Raw genomic sequence first — 20,114 nt, forward strand, 5'->3', positions numbered from 1 at the left:
AGAGGTCGGACCGCTCCGCACAATGACCGCCTAAACCAGACGTTAAGGTGAAAGGTTGTATTGGAATCAAATATTTGTCATCAAACAATCAAGTCAAGATCGTCAGGATGCTACTAACATCATTGACAAGAACAAATGCATTTTGATTGCTGCCTTTTTGGCGACAACAAGTGCTGCAGAACAAACACTTTATTACGAAACATTACACTAATATTTTGCACATCTGTTTATTTGTAACAAATGTTTATCTGAACATTATAATAAGTTGATGACAGGTTGATTTGATTTTTAAGCATTTAACTTCAAAAAAAGCACAAGGGAGCAATTGATTGTCGCTGTAAATTTCTTTATTTGATATAAAGCTTTGTTTGTCTTAATTCATTTCAATTCCATTAAACTTATTGCTTTGATTTGGTTTTCGGAATTATCAATACGCCATCTGAACACACGAATGTAAAAGTTTCATTTTTATTACAGCGCATAGCATTGGTTTGCATAAAAAGTAGAAATAAATATCACAGAAAGAAAATATAAAACAAGAACTTGTTTATGTACATGCTAACTTAGAAGATTTGTCTCACATGCGATACTTAAGAAATAAGGTTTGCCGAAATCGGCTCGTCGAAGCAACAATGTGTAGAAAAAAACAAGTTGATAAAAAAATTGCACAGCATCAAGAAGACAAAATGTACAGAGAATTACACATTGCAAAGGTTATATCTAAATGAGTCTTGTCCCAACGACCGATATTTACAAGGACGTCACTGCTTGATCGAGAATTTGTTTGTTACAATTTGCTCTGACAGCTCAACGTGGCAGCATTAACCATTGGAATAATATCTTTGATGCTCAGCTCCGCTGAATTCTTTGTTTTCTTGATTTTCTTCAGATAAGTTTGGAGAGCATCACTTGCTTCAATTGCACATCCCCAGTGAAAAGTGACACCAGCTCCTCCATGTCCGTAGTTGTGCAGGACTGGAACAGTTTTCCCATCAAGATTCATTTCTTCAACTTCAATTCTAAAAAACCAACATGGTATGTACAGGGTTAGATTTAAAGTTCAGCATCCTTTTTCACTTGGTTAACGATGCAGATCCCACAAACAGGTCATTAGATGATTATTATTATAGGAAGATGCTCTTTACAAACCTTATTGCACTTCTCCCCGGTCTCAGACCAACTCGAACTTCTTTGATTTCACCGTATTTCAGACTTGGACAAATCTTGAGACATTCTCTCCAGATCTTTTTTGTGTCTTCAGGATTCTCTTTCAAATTGTAATCACCTTTTACCACAAGAGAACATGAATAACTTGAGAAACTTCATAAGCTTTCAGTTAATGAAAAAAATGTTAAATGAGCAAGTTGAATACATTGGTACGTAAGTTGTAATCACCTGTTTTATACGACAATGAACGACTGGTTTGTGCTAATATTTCATTTTTAAAGGAGTAAAACATATTTAAGCTCATGTTAGCTCTGAAAAAATAATTCACTTGTAACCGTACCAACTTGGTGAGTTCCACCAAGGACAACTTCTTCCATACGAGGTAGAATGTAAGTGTCTGTTCCAGAAATGTAGAAGTGGTTGATCCAAGGAGCTTTCACCACAATCACCTGTTAATAAACCGGAGGAAAAGTTACTTTAAAATTTACAAAAAAATTTTGTTTAAATTATGGAATTTGGTTGAATAATTAAAGTTAATTTCAATTTTTCTCAACAAAATTTAAGCTTGGTTGAAAATTTACCTGTCCTCTGTCAGGTTGCATCTTCTTGTCATTTGTAATGAAATTTGCATTAATACCAGTGCAGTTCACAATAAGATCGAAATCTTTCAAGTCGCTGAATGCGTTGATGTGATGACGTATAAATCGCCCTCCTATACACATAACATACATTAATGAAGCAATTGTAAATGTAGTTCATGGTGAGTTACTTTAGCAAACTGATTCATTTTTACACTCACCCATTGCTTTGATTTGATCCATGAGCCAAGGCAAATACTTGGAGCAATCGCATTGCCATGTTGTAAAAGTATGACCTGGTTGTTGAGGAATCATAAAAGCCGATTGTGCTTTTGGGTCGATTTCCCGAAAATCAGGAAATAATTTTGTTGCATATTCGGGAACTGCCCCGCCCATTATATAACCAGACACTGGGTTTATACCTGTAGAAATTAAACCTTTTTAATGTCATATATTATCGTTTGTTTAGTGGAGATCATAGCAATATACTCACCCATTTTGTACGCATCGGGATTTTTGTAAAGCACTTTCAACCAATCCATGGTTTTTTCAAACCACCCGAAAAGTTTTGGTTCATCTTGTCCATCAGCATATGGTCGCCCGCATGGATAGGGATAGATGAAGCCAGCTGCCACATTTCCAGTCGTTTCAGGTGAGCATTTGTCGAAGAAGACAGTTACCTGTCAAGTATATTGTTTGTAGTTTAAATTTAAATTTGTTTATTTTGTTACAAACTTGTGCGTTCTTGTCACGATTAGAAGTTCTAAACTTACCTTGCAATTGGGTATGTCTTTCATAACTTTGTAAGCAGTCGACAGACCCATGATACCAGCTCCAATAACAGCGATGTTGAGGGACATTTTTGTATAGTTTTTACTTTTTTATCTTTTACAAAAGACGACAACTATTGATAACTTTTGTAACTACTTTGATATTTCTGCGAAAATCCAAAAAAATGATCAGAGACTTTTTACTTACGCTTCGTTCACGATATCGTTCTATGCCGAAAATTTCACTAAATATCTTCAGTCAATCAGCACAAGCGTTAGTGACCGCTTACTTGTACTTTGATCTGATACCACAGTAAGCGATATGTCACTAACTACCTTTCCCGAAATGCGTTTGCTTTTATAGAGACAGGCTCGATGTAAAAGTCCCTTTGTAGCTGTTTTTAGAATCTACTCCATTTTAATCGTTGCTTCGTATTTCTGTCACCTACGTCAGAAATCTTGCTGTTTGTGCCAACGGCCTTATCCTGGTTATACGACGGTTTTGTTTTTTCCCTGGCGAAGCACAACGAAGAACGTTTTTTTTAAAGTCTGTCACTAACCCTATTACTCGGGGTTGATGTGTTTTCTGCCACCGGGTCAACTTGTTGTTTGAGTACTTTCAGGAGAATGGTTCATTGTTCATGCGTGAAAACGAAAATTTCGAAACCATTTCAGCTCTAGTTTTTCTAGACGATATTGCTAAAAACGCTAATCCTGATTGTTTGATCAATATTAGACATTATAAGTTTTCTGTTTCACCTCCTTTGCTTACATCTCCATCCGCTTAAATTATTTTCAAAATGTATTCTGGCTTGTTTGGCTCTCGTTTTGTCAACGCTTTAGACATTTCAAGTACCATGTATGTTATACACCTTTATTGGTTATTTCAGTCCCCAAAAACTCTATGACCACGTCATCTTACCCATTCACAGTTGCAACAAACTTTACAAGAAAAGTTTGGAACAACATGATAATTGTCGAAGCGTGAAACCGTGACGTGACCTCGTTATTTTAAAAGCGCTACAATGTACTGGCTGTGAGTGTTTTGTTTCTCTTCACGTTAAATATGGTTTCATTATCGTTTGTATTTCATACATCGTATAAATACTATAAAGCCAAGGCGTAGTTTTGCTCTTTAATATCTGAACGCTTTTGTTCTTTAACCCTTTAACAAGCGTAATTATTGTTTCATCTCTAAGTGAAAAAAACCTAAACCAATGTAGTATATCAATCTTTCAGAGGATAATTATTCTACAGATCAAATGCATATCAATGCCGTTTGGATAAAAATTTTATTCTGTAACTTATGATTAGTAATTAATTAGATTTTGTCAAGTCACTTATGGCAAACAACATTTTCGTTCGCTGTTTACAATATGCCTGTGATATTTTTGTTTGTCGAGAGTAAACTCGTGCGTGGTTTAGGTTTTTGCTCTAGGTTTGTTTTAAACTATTGGTTTAGAGTATTCTTGCACTTGATGCAATCAGTACCAGTTTAGTTTGGATAAAAAAAATTTCTGTAAATTATGACCTTGTGTAGTAACTTATAATTTAAAACTTTTGTCAAAACACTTATGGCAAACAAAATTTTCGTTCGCTGTTTTCTATGTGCCTGTGATATTTTTGTTTGTCGAGAGTAAACTCGTGCGTGGATTAGTTTTTTCGTCTAGGTCTGTTTGGTGAAACCACATATTTGCGATAACACGTCAATTCCTTTAAAACACAAACCCGACTACGTACGTTTCTGTGACCGCAACTTTGTCAGGTTTCACTGTTGTTGAGCAGCCGAATCACTAAACCTTGACTTCTCATACCTACGAAGAAGTTTGAAATGCGCAACAACAATCTTTCATGACATACCATTTTTGGCCTGCTTCTCTGGCAGTAAGCCGATCACCACGTACTCAGCATACAACCAGAAGACGTCGATTAATATAATATACATAAACAGAGATGATAAAACACAGATTGTTGTGAGAATCAAGCCACAAACTGTGGCGTTCAACATTGTTATGTATCACTAAACCACTAAATCTTATACTTAATCATTTAAAAAACACATTTCTCTGATGTAGAAACTGTGTGAAATCCTTGGTCTTCTTCGACCAATACCAACCAGTTTCGAACATACCATCTCTGGTCACGTTTTCGTTTAATCCTAGATAAGTTAGTACAATAAGCTTGATATAATTCAATCGCAAAACTTGTTTTTCGTTTTTACTTAACCGTGCAGTGTAGTGGTATCGCTTGTATCACCTAAATTTGTGTAACACGGATTTCCAGACAACGATGACTAATTGTTTGACTTGCGCAATGACATTGTACGGGAGAAAACTCCTCTGCTTTAAAATAAACGAGGATTAACGAATTTGGAATAAAACATTTCCAACGAGTTTCGGTTGTTCATGTTCCACCATCCAGTAATGTAAAGTGCTTTTACGTTTTATTACGTTATCAAAAGATCCCTTTAAATGTCTGCACTGATGTCTATGGGCAGACAAGTTACGAGCAATAAACTGGCAAACGATTGTATGAAACATTTCGAAAATATAGAAAATGCATCAAAATAAATGACAAATAAATTTCATTTTTCTTGAAATTCTGTATTGGCTCTTTTTCTTCTAAACTCTGCTTCTTCATCATTGCTCAAGATCTGTTTCATTTGCAATGAACAGTTCGATCGGTAATATCCGTTCAAATGCTTTGCGGTTTCTTCAATGAGTAAATCCATTATTACGATTTCCTTGTTAGCTTTCAATTTTTATAACTTTGTTTATACAGAGATGTTAAATTCATATTTTTTGTTAAGTCATGAAGGTCACACTTCTTGTTATAGCTATATCCATATTTAGCGTAGTCGTCCATGAATTTAAAACCTGCATTCATCGTGGCATTATATGCAGTTGGTGGACTGTATGCTCGATGTTTCTCTGTCTTGTTCCAGATGTCAGTCCCCTACATGCTAACATGCTAACATGCTAATGACAAAATGTTCTTTGCGTGTCGTTTTCCTTTATATATAGTTGACTTGAAGTCAAAACAGTGGAAAATTTTACAAAATGTTCCACATTCTTAATAGATTAGCTTTGAGCTATATGACGTTGTTGGTGACCTCATCAGTCATGACGACATCAACCACATGTATTTGTTATGTTTGTTCACATAGAGATTTATTTTAACGCGAAACAAACTGACCTTTCAAGGAATTTCAGTTTTCCTAATTTAATTACCAACAGTTTGCACAGATGTAGAGAGTTTTAAAAGCAGATTTGACAGTTTATCATGATGCATGAGAAAGCGCACAAATAAATGTGTTGTGGTTTAACGATCATAAATTTGAACATTTGAGCGCTTCATTTTTGATCAAACGATCGCAGCAGGTGATGTCGAAAATAGAATTTTTACGGTTTTTTGTTTCTATCTGTTGTCGTTTCGTTAAAAGCAAAATTTGTTCCGGTTAGTCGAGGAAAACATTTACATGAAAAGCACACAGGCACAGGAATAATTGTTTTGCAGTAGTGGTCATGACTTCAACTTGTTTACCGATGATAAGGAAAACGTCACTATGTGACAAAGAAATGTGTCATTAAATAAATATTTGAACGGCTGACGAAAAAGATACTTCTCTCTTTAATTTTAAACTTTGTTATTTTCTCCTTTCTGAGCAGATTTCCCTTTTTTAGATGCAAATCCTAAAGTGAATACATTCGTCGTAGAAATTTATCGAAATACTTTCAAATAGCTCAAGTTGGACGTAATAAAAACAATTTTTTCAACGTTTTTATCACGTGCACAAAGACTTAGATTGCATGATTTTAATTTCTTTCCAACATCAGAAGAGTTTCCTGTTTGTGCAAACTTGTTTGTGATTGCGTCATTAGAAAAGCAAAGACTCGTTAAGCGGGAGGATTGTCGGTATTTTATAAATCAAGCAACGATTGCTTTTCTGGGAATGAAACTTTACGTGGTTATGCGCTTTATTGGATAAAGTCACTGGCTCATCAGCAACAATTATTTTGAGATCTTCCGTATTTTGAACATAAAATGAGTTTTTGCGATGCTTTCTGTTATTTCCAAAAAGTTTATGGCATAAAACTTTCCTTTTAATTTAAATCAAAGATCTTATATAAAAGTTTGCATTTGTAATTAATAAGTCCTTTGTACACTGCCAGGTTCTTATCGAGGTAATGGCTGCTTCAACAACCGGGCTTTTCTTCTTACTGCAGTGACTTACACGGTCAATCCCACCTTTTAATGACACGGAAACAACGCGTAAACGTTTAACCGCTGGCTGGGGTGTCTACTAAAAACTACTCGTTTATGAACCAAAAGAAAAACAACCTCTATCCCCCAGCCAGCCACATCCAGACTAAAAACATATCAATGTCAGTCACTCCTCCCATTTTAGCATGTGGCACACCGATCTAATCAACCGAGGGAAGAGAACGGTATCAGGGCGATGGCCGCTCCAGCGAAGCGCGTTCAATGTTCCGCGCTTGCTACAATTAAGGCTCTACATTTGACTCTTGACAAAGTGGTGAACGGCCATTTTGTTTTGGCCCAGTTATAACTTTGTGTGAAAATTTTAGCTTTCACTTTGCTTTTTTATGATAAACCGTTTTTAAAATTGAATGTCGGTGATGTTTTGAAATACGTCACCTTGCGTTTTCTGCGTTTTTGTCAGAACTATTACGTTTACAGTTTTTCAGAAATTAACGAAGTTTTATACAAGTACAAGCCAGTTATTATTACTCATATGTTTATTTCAAGGCAGCATGACATAGTTAAGGATGTGTCTAACGCGAAGCATATTTAGCTTCTTAATTTAAAATGCGGGAGAACGTTTTAAAATTCCCTTTCGCCCAATTGGCCAAAACCAGTCTAAATCTAAAGTAAGTAAATTCCAACACCACCCGGCGTTTAAACAGGAAATTATAGTCATAGTCGTATCCGAGAATAAACGGAGAGAAATAACAAGCATAAATTTAGCGTTGTTTGTCACGATGATGAACATCACGACGTTCAAGGAAAGAATTTTCGTGTGCGATTCTCAAACTTCTGATTTAGAGATTCTATTGACACGGTATGTTTTGATAACATCGTTTTTCATCGTATTAAACGGTAGAATTTTAATTAACGCTGTAGATTTTAACAGTTTTACTTTTATCTGTTGTAGAAGTTTGTGACAGCGTTTAATTTTCTAATCCAAGCACATTTATTTTTTAAATTAGTCCGTTGTAAACTATTGTGATTGACATTTTCAAACTAACTTGGAAATTTCTTCACAGTATTTGAATTATGACGCAAATGTAACTCTTGTCACGGTCTCGGTTGATTAGAGCACAATCTTCGCAAACAACTTTGTTTTTTTTGACAAAGCAGACGCTTGATGCTATTTAAAGTGTTTGAAGTACAGAAGGAGGTACTAATGATATTAGTTGCAACAAGAACCTTCTTATTTTTGCCGCCATCGCGACCAGAACAACACGCGATTCCAGGTAAATATCAAGCAAATACTGAGCTTTTTAATTCAACTACACGGTGCTTAAACCCGCTAACCGCAAGATTCGTCATGGGAGAGAAATTAAAGTCGTAATCTGCATTGTCATTATGAGGTGACTTCAGTAAGCGCGCTTTCTCGGTAAGTGGATGTTTTGTTTATGACAGCTGTGTACACAAATGATTGGTGAGCCAGGACTAGACGCGCATTATTTTGGTGCTTTTTGCAGGGGAATCACCTCTTGTTCAATAAGTCATTGACAAATTATAAGCAGTAGCCTGGCGTCGTAGCCTCAAGATATGCGTCAGCACTTTACCGATTTAAACGGATTATAACATGAATTGAGATAAACGATATTATTATACTTTATTTGTTAAAACGAGTAATGTGATATTGTCAAATATGTTTACATTTTATTTCTCCAAATATTTATTTTTTCAAAGAATGAACTGAACAATGACAATCGTTCTAAAACAACAGAAGTATTTGTAGATGTTGTTTTTGCGACGATGGCTATTACTTTTAAAGATTTAACCCAATACTTATTAAAATTTAACCCAATACTTTTACTGGACGAGTATATGTAGAGTAGCTACCAGCTAGTAGCCAGAGCAAAATGCACAAGTACAGCTGGTACAGTACGTTAATTACCTGTGTAACATCTTGTCGCAGCCCGGGTCAAAAGAATCTTTCTGCTACTTTCGCGCAGATTTTAGCGATACCCAAGTGTGCTTTCCCGGAAGCGTCAACGTCAAGCCGACGGAAGCGTCAACGATTTCTCTTTAAATTGACCGGAACTAGGACGCGTGGTGTCACCAACTGGCGTACACGTGTGCCAGGCTGTGAAGAGCTCGTAACTTGCCGATGAGAAACGCCATTCAGCCGCATAAGCTGAGAAACATTCGACGCCAGATGCCTGGTCATTTGTAGAGCTCGTCGAAGCGACGTTTAAATAGAAAGTTTACCCTGTTTGAGCCATTTTAAAGTTGGGACTATCTGAGACTTCTGCTTCTGTTCCTTGCGTAGCTCATTAAATGATCGACCCAGAAGCATCCGGCAGTCAATTGACGTAAGGTGTTCTTCTCCGTCGCCTTTAAACGACAAAGTGGCTGACAAAATTTTTCTTTTATTTTCTTGTAAATTATTTATTTGTTTTTCCTATCACGGCTGCTATTCTACTAATTACCTAATTACGTGCAACTTTAACATTTTGTTTATGAATATTAAATGTTTCGTGAAAAATATATTTAAATATAGTTAATTTAATTTGTTTTGATGAATTTTGAGCTAAACCGTATTTTCGTTGCGTTTAAAAACAAAACCTCTGCTTCACCATAATCATAACCCCATCCAAATATTAAAATTATTTTATTATTTGCATCAGCTTTGTAGGTGATTGCATCATCAGAAGAACGATTTCCTTAACTTGTGACATCTTCCCAAGATAAAATAGTAAGATTGCGAAATCTTCCAAAATAACTTTCATGAATAATTTGAGAAAAACAAAATTAGAGAGAGAAAGTCGGAGAGTTGGTGTTCTAAAGTATCGCAGACGAGTGCTTGTTTCGTCACAATCGTTACGCGAAGATTCTTAACTTCGCGACACGTGACGTATTCTCAGTTCACAAGTACAATAATAATACAAGTATTAGAATACATTTTTTAGAATAAACGGAGAGAAATACAAGCATAAATATAGCGATGTGACAAAATAGCGATATAGCATGAATATAAGGATAGACAAATACCCAAAATAAGTCTTAATAAATGGAGATTTGTTCACAAAATTTTGCATCAAAAAACTTTTATGTTTTACCAATGTTTTGATAAATTCATTTTCACGTGACCTATACTTACACGGCAATCACGAGTTACGATTAGTGTATTTTATGTTTGGAAATGCTCAAATCAAAGTAAGCTGAGGTGGCTTCTAAGAATGCTTTTTACCATGACGCACCTTCCACCTGCGGCTGTGTAACCATCCCGTAACGTGATTAAATGCAATCGTTGTCATTTTGTTTTGTTATAATATTCAAACTATACAATTATCGTTTAAATTCTTTAAAAGTTTATTATAATAAACCGTTTGCATGTAGTATACTTCATACAATTCAAATTTTATAAAAACGATTTTATATAAGTTAGAGCAAAGTTTAAGAGAACACAAAATAACTAAAGTTTAAATGAGGCCATAGCTAGCTTGGGTTGTCTAGTTATGTTATTCTCCGAACTTGTGTATTTAGATAACGAAAAAACTTTGCAAAACCTACTTTAGGCTTTTTAACAGCGCTTAAAGCTGTGTTTTCAATGCGATAGAGTTTAAGCCAAACCCAAAAATTAACACAATTATTCGGGAAGTTAAATATGCCGACATGTGGTCTAGTGCAATGTCATGATGGCCATCTATTGATGGTTGTAGCTTGAAGATTCTAAATTTTAATCAAGCTTTTTATGGTAGGTTATGGGCACGATTTTATAACTTTGGTCAAGGCTTATGAAAATGCGTTCTCATCATGATTTTTCGAAATCATCTTTTCCTTTTTTCTGGGAGTTTTTCATTTGTGTGTCATATTATGTCTGATATCGCGTATAAGTCTAAGAAATATAGCCTTCCGCGAAAAAGCGTTCAGTTTAACTTTTTATAGACCCACTTGTTAAAATTTATTTGAAGTCAAAACAATACGATTTTCCATGGTTATGTGCTTGAGTATTTTTTATGAAATTAAAGCGCTTTTGCTATGAATCGAAGATAATTAATTGTTCATAAAAACAGTTCGTTGTTTTGGGGGTAAACGTTTTACTGTGGTGCATCCCATTTTCTCTCTTGCGATATTTGTCTGAAAACGTTTTGTAAGTTTTAGTAAAAAAAAAGAAAAATTTCACAATGAATCTGCATTATTTTGTACTGTTTTGACCAATTTGTTGAGCTTGTTTGAAGTGTCAATAAAAAAGTTGGGAAATCAAGCACGAAATGTTTTACCTTGAACATTGTGATATTCATTCAACACATATCGCAGATATCGCTATTATTATGCTTGTATAATTCTCTCAATTTTATCTCATATATTCATATATATGTCTATGTCGAGTCTTGAATTTTCAATTAATGACGCATGGTTTTGGAAATCGCCTTTGTCTGAATTTCAAACCGGGTGCAGTATATATTCGTGGTTTAAAACTTAATGGCAAAAGAGAAATTTCAAAACGTCATTTCACTGCACAATTAAAGAAATTGAAAACCCTTCACATTGGACAAACCCATTTAACCCCAGTCGGAAATTATACCAGATTATGTATGGCCAATTGATCACTTATGTCTGATTATAACAGATTATGTATGTAATATGTTTGTTCGTAAGAAAGAGTTACATAATCTTACATATATCCTAGTTTATCATAAACAGCCCATCGATGGTTCATGGTACCTTTCTAAACCTTGCCTCAAGTAAGAATTTCTTGCATAATGTTGGTATAAAAATCGAAATTTTTTATGTACGTTTTATCAAAAATATTGGATTGTTATTTACGTATCCTTTTACCAAACTTGAAAGACGTTATTTCTGCATGTCACTGAAAGCCTACCAGGTAATTGGAAACAATTAATTGTATATGGACTATAGATGATTACCAACATTGTAGGTGTGAAAATTGTATAATACGATAATGATCACACAGTAGGTACTGTATTGTAATGATAATTGTGGTAGTTCGATATTACAATAAGTGGCGATAAAATGCAAGGCGCAAGTAGAACAATTAACCGGTTAACTTAATTATAAATTATTATTATAAGATGGAATGTACATTTTCAAAATTTTATGTAAAAACGCAAAATTGTTCCTTTTGGAATCATTTGTAGTTATAAAACCTAACTCACTGCCACGCTTTCAACAGCTCGTACACAATATTCATTTTCAACATGGCGACCAAATCGCAAACCTTTATAGTTGTTCTCTTTACGCCGAAGAGTTTCTACGTCATCACTCTACCCATAGTTCTACCGATAAGGTTTTTCCCTTGACCAATCGCGTGGCATTGATTTATTTCGCGCTTTTTTTTTACGAAATCTAGCCTCATGGGAATTCTTTGTCTTGAATTCCTGTCCTTAGATCTGATGAGCCCGTGAGGCCGTGACTTGTTTGCTAGTGATAGTTAGCGCTATTCTTATAGTGCTTGTTAGTTAAACCCTAGTTCTTTTGTGTTAGCCTAGCGCATCAGTTTAATCCCAGCCAATTTAGTATGAATTGGAAGTTGAAAAAAAAATTGGAAGTTATTTAGCTGCAATGTATTGTAGCCTATCAGTCAAGTGAGTACGTAGGCCTAAGTATTAATTGTTGTGTATGACTATACGCAGGTAATACAAATATTGTTTAGTTGGCATTACTGAGACATTTTTGTGAGGTTTTGTAATCTTGTAGCATGTAATTCGCTAACAGGAGAAACAAAACATCACGGAAATATCATTTTACCCGAAGCAAACCTTTTTGTGTAAACTCATTTAGATTAACGAGACTTACCTGTTCCATTATTTTTATTAGGTTTGTATGAAAAGTGCTGTCGATTAGCGTATACTACGCAGCAGTGCTCAACCAGTGAGCCAGATGCTGAGGAATGTAACCAAAATGCAAGATCACTATCAAGTCTTGTACGAACTGATGATGAAAGGTAAATACTCTTCCATTTACTGTTATCATTGCTGAAAATTGCTGGCATTCATTCTTGGTTCGTGTGTGTTTATTGTAGATGTTTGAAAATGTGAAATTTTTTAGTCTATGTTAAACCTAATGTCAATGTTTAACACCAGTTTGTATTTAGTGGAGTCGGAGATTGGGATGGTGGGAGGGAAAAGAGGGCTGCAGCTTTGACAATATCCTAAAGACCAAAAGAGCCGCATTAAAGTGTCACATTTCTCACGTTTTGTCTGAGGACGATCGAATCTTGCAGCAGTGGGGAAGAAATACACACTCACCTATAAAGAATTCTTATTTTATCTTCGTTTCATTTTCTAATTTCCTGCGTTCTTGCTTTTGTCAAGTAAAACTTTCAATAAATATCATTTAAAACGTATACGTTGCATTAAGCCGCAAAAGATCGTAGCTATTAGTAATGTTACTGAAAGGGTTTTATGTCAGGTAAAGACTAGGCCCAGAGAAAAATATAAGATAATTTTTCTCAGGCTCTTGCATGGGTATATAAGGCTTATGATCGGTCGCCATACTTGGCCCAAGCATTGCCCATTGTCAAATTTCCTGACCTCTTTCTAACATATATCTCTGGCTGTTGAATGGCGGACGTACCTTGGGCCAACTTTGTTCCTAACATGTGCGGTAGATATCACATAGTAAGGCCAAAGATAAATTTCTGACTGGGACCAAGCATGACGTTTACTTGAGTTCATCTAGCTGTCTTTAAACAAATACTTTCAAAATGAACTGGTTTTCTATGTGCATGTGATAATTTTAAATAGTATTTCCTTTTTATGTAAAGAAACGAAACCGCTACACACAATGTACTTGAAATGTTTTTGACATAGAATTTTAAAACGGCTCATCATAAAAGAACAAAATGATAACAAATCATTTATTACACAAAATCATAGCTAAGCTAAACAATACAGTCGGGTATATCTTGCATTGCTTACTTGATCGATAACGTCTTATAACGAAAAATATTAATTTGAGCGTAATTCGCCTTGCGGTGTCATGCGGTGTAAGTGCAAACCACATAAAAACCACAACTCTTTTTACACGTCATTAAAATACTGGCAAAGTTAAAAATAAGAAACGCTACGTCACGTCCAACTTCCCTCGAAAAAGTGGTTTTTAAGCCATAACAATGGGAAACTGAAGAGTTTCCATAACTACAGAAGAAATCCCCATTTTGTTCATCGTGTCAGCTGATCACCATAAAACACATCTTTTTCCTATAATAACATTGTTGTCATAATCGATAAGTATAATGACATCACAAGCAATATTTCTGAATAAATATTCTTGTGTCCACATGAGAGTTTTCACGCGATGGTCTTTATTCAACTTACCACAAATATTTTTACTTTAGTGAAAGGTTTGCATTCGGTGAGATGAGTAACTGCAACTCGCAAAATAATCTGAATTGATGAAATTAGCAGAAGAAGAAATTGATTGACAATCAAACTGCGAGAATAAAATGAGTTTTAGTCATGATCATAACGAGAGCGATGAACGTCACGCTCAGTGGCTTAGCTGAAATACTACAGGGATTTTCTGCCTGGAGTGTAAATGTACTGGTTACATTAATATCAACACGCTTGAGGTTGCGGTGATTACGTACATAACGGGCGGTGTTTTGACGGGAAATAGGCCAAAAATGGTATGTGATGATTTCTTGTTATAATTTCCTGCGTAATGAAAACTTTTTTCTATAAAGTCGAAAAAGTTAACGATTCGTGAGTCAGCCGTTCACAGCAATGTGACATAACAGAACAGTGCTCACATTCAGGCACGTAACCATGGTAATGTTTTGAAAGAGTCAAAGATTTATCGGAAAATTGTGGTTATTATGACGTCATAAACGTCAAAACAAAAAAATAAACCACGCTTAAATATATGTTATACCTCGCTCCTGGTAACCAAGAAGTCACAGACAAAGAAAGTGTTACTCGAACTTCAAAGACATGTACGAGCTACAGCATAGGTGTCAAACTCCCGGCCCGCGGGCCACATCCGGCCCGCTTTACAATAAAACTTGGCCCGCAATGCTATTTTATACATTCAACTATTTCCGGCCCGCGAGATCATTGTGCAGTATAACTTACTTTTTTCAAGCAAGAAACAAGATTATAACAAATCGCACAATATAGCAGCACAACAGTTGCCTCATCATGCGATAGAATAAATCGATTTATTCCCAGCCAAAACCGCCAAAAAAACAAAAATTTGGTGCTGTTTCGCTGACTGTTCCAATTCATGTACTCGTGTCACGAAACGTTCAATCAAGTTTTATCCTTACGGCCCGCGGCGTTAAATAAGTTTTGAGTTTTGGCCCCTGGTGCGATTGAGTTTGACACCCCTGAGCTACAGCCTAAGCTACGTAAGCTCGATAGCTACAGCTGAAAGCAATGCCACCTGCATTAGATTTTAAATGTGGTGCAAAGCCTATATTTTTATTCATTGGTTTTCTTTAAATATGTTTAACTATCATGCTGTTCGAGTTTTTCGACAAATTATCACGTTTTCAGTGCCTTGTATCGACGGTCTACTTTAAGCAAATACAATTTATTTGATGCTCCTTCTCAGTTAAAATACATTTTACGTTTTTTGTTTTCATCATTTTAATAGAAAGCATTTTTACTGTATTAATTTTTTTGTGACATTTATTTCTGCTCTCTAATGCCCACCAATATTTCGTGCAATAAAATCACAAAACATTTTCCGTTCGCGTTTCCTTTTCCGATGCATTATTACCTTTTCTGGTCAATGTGTATGTAACCAAGTTTCTCTTGGGCCAGGAGGCCTCCCGATTTAACGGCTAGTCACTTAGCCGGTTTCTGTTTCCTATCTTTTATGAGTCTTCCTTTAATAAAAACAAACGTCTTTCTTGTATTAAAAACGAAGGTAGACTGAATTAACTCTTCTCCAAAAAACCACAACGTAAGCAATTAATTATCATTCCGGTGTGAGAATGGAAATTGCGGGCAGCGTAATATACCCCGGGGGGAGTTGTGGGGCGTAAAACGTATACGTGTGTAGAAAACTTACTAACAAGAAAAGGAATCACAAGTGAAATATCGATGAGTTACTAATACTAAATAAAAACGCAGTCACACATTATGACCACAACAATACGGGTGAAATACATCTTAATATAAATCTAAAAACACATCGTGGAATATACATCTAACTATACAACTAAAACGTATCAATGTGCAGTGCTACATAATAAAACAAGGGTGTAGAAATAATCCCGTGACATGTATACACAGCTTCTTATACATAAGGAAAAGGAGAAGTATGTTACTATGGTTAATCTCTATTGTCCTTACAACTTGTGGTTTTTAAAAGGTTAAACCTAATCTATATAAATCTTAACGCGCACAAACGCCTTGAGGCTACCAGGCCAGGTCACGACTTATCATCAAACTATCATTTTCAAACTACTTGCAAAGCGACAAAGTCATAATTATTCGGTACTTTTTCTAGGGGAATTACCTTTTTGTTTCATCAACTATTTATGAGAAGCCGTCACCTGGTCTTGTATCTTAAAGAGATGATTGCTTTTCAAAGATTTATAAACATATTTGGCTAATTAAAGTGTTTTAAAACCGGCATGCCATCACATTAATAAAGATAAGAAGAAGTTAACATGCATCATCTGCATGACAATGGCGGGCTAATATATAATAAATGGTAATTCTTCAATCAAAGATATTACATTTTATTTTAGAATTTGTTTTCAAAATTCGTCTGTCCCATATAATCAAATGCGCATTTGTATCGGTTATAACTCCTTGAATCTCGCACAGTTCATTGAAGTTGTGGTAAATTTTTACTTGTATTTCAACTATTGTTTGTATAAACCATTCGGTTATACGGACAGTGTCCCCTTGGTGCATGTGTGTGCAAGGAAAAAATTATGGCGTAGTAATTCTTCAATACTCGGCAAACGTGATACAAACGTGTAATCTTATGCTGGACTTTGAACTTCTTCCCCAAAACAGAAGACCAGGAAGAAGAGAAGAGATTAGATTAGAATTAGAAGAGTGAATTTCATTCAAGATAATTAATTGCAGGTCACTTTCTAGCAGACGCTAAACCGGTAATATGTTGTTGCAGATGTTCTAATAAAAACTATGGTTTCAAAATATCTAATTACGTTTGACGTTTGAGGAAAGTGGAACGAGTATGAAATATCCAAAACAATCTGAGCAATATCACATGTGTTTTCTCGTCTTGCTTTCAAAAACGTTTTTATGGATTTAACTGTTCTGCACATATTTCATCCCACATGAATTTGCTTCCAAGTTTTGTGTGAAATTTCTAAAATCTAGGACCACCAAGCCAGCACAACACTGATTTATGGATCAAGCAACAAAAATGTTAAAATTTCAACCATTTTATTGCACACAGTATACTGGCCTGCATAAGAAAGCAAAAATAAATATCACAGAAAGACGCTTACCAAAACATTACCTTATTTACAAACGTTAAGATGTTTCAAACAATTAAACAAACAGAACAGACAAAACAAAACATTGACCTTTAGACAAAATACTTAACAAACAGTATTTGTGTAAATTGGCTCAAAACAACAGACAACAGGTAATAAGACAAGATTATGACGAGATATTTTCCCAGCATCGCACATCGTTATTAATAATTAAAGAATGAAACCGTATAAGAAAAACATTTACTTAACATATAAATTACACACATTTACCATTGCTTGTACCTATACGGCTGCCTCATAGTTTACTAAGTGAAATTGCATTGACCATTGGAATAATATCTTTGATGCTCGACTCTGATGATTTCTTTGTTTTGTTGATTTTCTTCAGATAAGTTTGGAGAGCATCACTTGCTTCAATTGCACATCCCCAGTGAAAAGTGACACCAGCTCCTCCATGTCCGTAGTTGTGCAGGACTGGAACAGTTTTCCCATCAAGATTCATTTCCTCAACTTCAATTCTAAAAACCAACAAAACACTTGATTTATACAGTAATGACTTACACAAAAGTTTGTAGTTTTATTCATAACATGCTCCCTACAAACCTAATCGCGCTTCTGCCGGGTCTCAAACCAACTCGAACTTCTTTGATTTCACCGTATTTCAGACTTGGACAAATCTTGATACATTCTCTCCAGATTTTCTTTGTGTCTGCAGGATTCTCTTTAAGGTTGTAATCACCTGTTAAATAATGGTTTATGATGAAATTCAATTTGTATAATATACAGCATATAATATATTATTTCACAATAACATTTTGAAACGGCTTGACTAATACCATAGTTATTATTTGTGTGTAACATAACTTCATTTGACAACATTTAGTATTGCAGTCATACCAACTTGGTGAGTTCCACCAAGGACAACTTCTTCCATGCGAGGTAGAATGTAAGTGTCTGTTCCAGAAATATAGAAGTGGTTGATCCAAGGAGCTTTTACCACAATTACCTGTTAACAAAATGCGGTATTTACATTAAAATTTAAGAAATTGTCTGTGGACATATTGAAGCTGGCTGAAAAACAAATTTTAAACCTTTGCAATTGTAGATTTAAAAAAAGCTTTTATCACAATTTACCTGTCCTCTGTCAGGTTGCATCTTTTTATCATTCGTAATGAAATTTGCATTAATACCAGTGCAGTTCACAATAAGATCGAAATCTTTCAAGTCGCTAAATGCGTTGATGTGATGACGAATGAATCTTCCTCCTTTAAATGATACAATTGCGTATAAATTGTCATTTTATTTTTGTGATCACCAATTGTTTACTATAACTATCAAGTTTGCTAGTTACCCATGGCTTTGATTTGATCCATGAGCCAAGGCAAATACTTGGAGCAATCGCATTGCCATGTTGTAAAAGTATGACCTGGTTGTTGAGGAATCATAAAAGCCGATTGTGCTTTTGGGTCGATTTCCCGAAAATCAGGAAATAATTTTGTTGCATATTCGGGAACTGCCCCGCCCATTATATAACCAGACACTGGGTTAATACCTGGGAAAAAAGTAGGTTTAAACAATCATGCTTTTTGGTATTAGTTTAAAGAATTCCAGTTCGTTTTAAAATATAACTGTTCTTTACTCACCCATTTTGTACGCATCAGGATTTTTGTAAAGCTCTTTCAACCAATCCATGGTCTTTTCAAACCATCCGAAGAGCTTTGGTTCATCTTGTCCATCAGCATATGGTCGCCCGCATGGATAGGGATAGATGAAGCCAGCTGCCACATTTCCAGTCGTTTCAGGTGAGCATTTGTCGAAGAAGACAGTTACCTGTTTAAGGCAGAATAACAGTAATATCAAGAAATTTTGTACAATCGGAAACCTATTTTGCCATACTTAGCCCCACATTTACCTTGCAATTGGGTATGTCTTTCATAACTTTGTAAGCAGTCGACAAACCCATGATACCAGCTCCAATAACAGCGATGTTGAGGGACATTTTATCTAGTTTTTATGAATAAATGTTTCAATTCAAAATTTCAACGCCTTACGCTTACACTGTAGTTATTATTCCTGCACAATTTAATAAACTTAATGCGGTTTATAGAAAATTCCCTTTGCCACTTTAGTTTATTTTGAGCTGCATTTACATGCCATATAGACATCCTACTAAAACGCAATGAGTGCAAGCTATGACCATTGCCGCATGCTGGTATCTTCATTGTTGTACGACAGTAGGCGATAACTCACTGTCTGCTTCCACCAAGTCCGCCTCGCTTTTATAGCGTCGGCCGCCTTTGGATGATGCCCTGGGCTAGCAACTTGGCCAGTTTTAGATTTAAGATTTTTTTGGTCATTGTGCTTCTATTACGACAGGATTTTGAAGTTATTCGCCCGCAGCATGGATATAATTTTTAACTACATTGAATTAAGACGTTTCTTTTTATTGTGTTAAGTAAAAAGCTTCATTTAGGCTTCACGTTTATGATTTTTTTCTGTCGGAGTAAGGTTTCAGCTCCATATGATATTATATTTACGGCTTGACATGTTACTCTTGCTTATAATACTATTGCAAACATTTTGTTAAACCATTTGGAATAAAACTATTTAAGTAAGGAATTAAGAATAATTATAGCAAGCAACCGTTTGACCATGCGTAATGACTACAAAAACACATTATTCAAACATTTCACCAATTATAACGTTCAAAAATGTAGACACTTAGTCAGTCTGACGATTTCAAGAAGTCAATGACATGTGATACAAACGTCGCAATATTAGTCGACTTTTCACCGTTGCTTTCAAGTGGTATACCTTCACGTGATTATGATTTGCTATCTCTGTATATGGTGGCCACGAAATCGTAACAATAATCCGCTCAAAATACTATCACCATCACGTGTATATATGTGCATTATATTACGTAGTATGTTATCAGTTTACACAGTGTTG

General features: G+C 35.3%; 2 protein-coding genes and 1 long non-coding RNA gene across 3 annotated transcripts; 1 reads left to right on the plus strand and 2 right to left on the minus strand.

Moving 5' to 3' along the window:
- Window positions 1–454: 454 nt before the first annotated feature.
- Window positions 455–2,797, minus strand: LOC143468118 (D-aspartate oxidase-like). The gene is made up of 7 exons (XM_076965114.1): window positions 2,519–2,797; window positions 2,239–2,425; window positions 1,967–2,167; window positions 1,749–1,879; window positions 1,508–1,616; window positions 1,150–1,285; window positions 455–1,019 (listed from the first exon to the last, which is right to left on the minus strand). The coding sequence occupies exons 1-7, from the start codon at window positions 2,603–2,605 to the stop codon at window positions 788–790; spliced, it is 1,083 nt and encodes a 360-aa protein (XP_076821229.1). The 5' UTR covers window positions 2,606–2,797; the 3' UTR covers window positions 455–787.
- Window positions 2,798–11,287: 8,490 nt separating this feature from the next.
- LOC143469208 (uncharacterized) lies at window positions 11,288–13,082 on the plus strand. The gene is made up of 3 exons (XR_013119082.1): window positions 11,288–12,321; window positions 12,554–12,680; window positions 12,831–13,082. It is a non-coding gene; the product is annotated as an uncharacterized LOC143469208 (long non-coding RNA).
- A 4,010-nt stretch (window positions 13,083–17,092) lies between these two features.
- Window positions 17,093–19,254, minus strand: LOC143469731 (D-aspartate oxidase-like). Its single transcript, XM_076967537.1, has 7 exons — window positions 19,075–19,254; window positions 18,806–18,992; window positions 18,514–18,714; window positions 18,297–18,427; window positions 18,060–18,168; window positions 17,766–17,901; window positions 17,093–17,680 (listed from the first exon to the last, which is right to left on the minus strand). Exons 1-7 carry the CDS (start codon window positions 19,159–19,161, stop codon window positions 17,458–17,460), a joined length of 1,074 nt encoding a protein of 357 aa, XP_076823652.1. The 5' UTR covers window positions 19,162–19,254; the 3' UTR covers window positions 17,093–17,457.
- Window positions 19,255–20,114: the final 860 nt, after the last annotated feature.

This window comes from Clavelina lepadiformis, chromosome 8 (genome assembly GCF_947623445.1).
Source record: "Clavelina lepadiformis chromosome 8, kaClaLepa1.1, whole genome shotgun sequence".
NCBI classification, from domain to species: Eukaryota; Metazoa; Chordata; class Ascidiacea; order Aplousobranchia; family Clavelinidae; genus Clavelina; species Clavelina lepadiformis.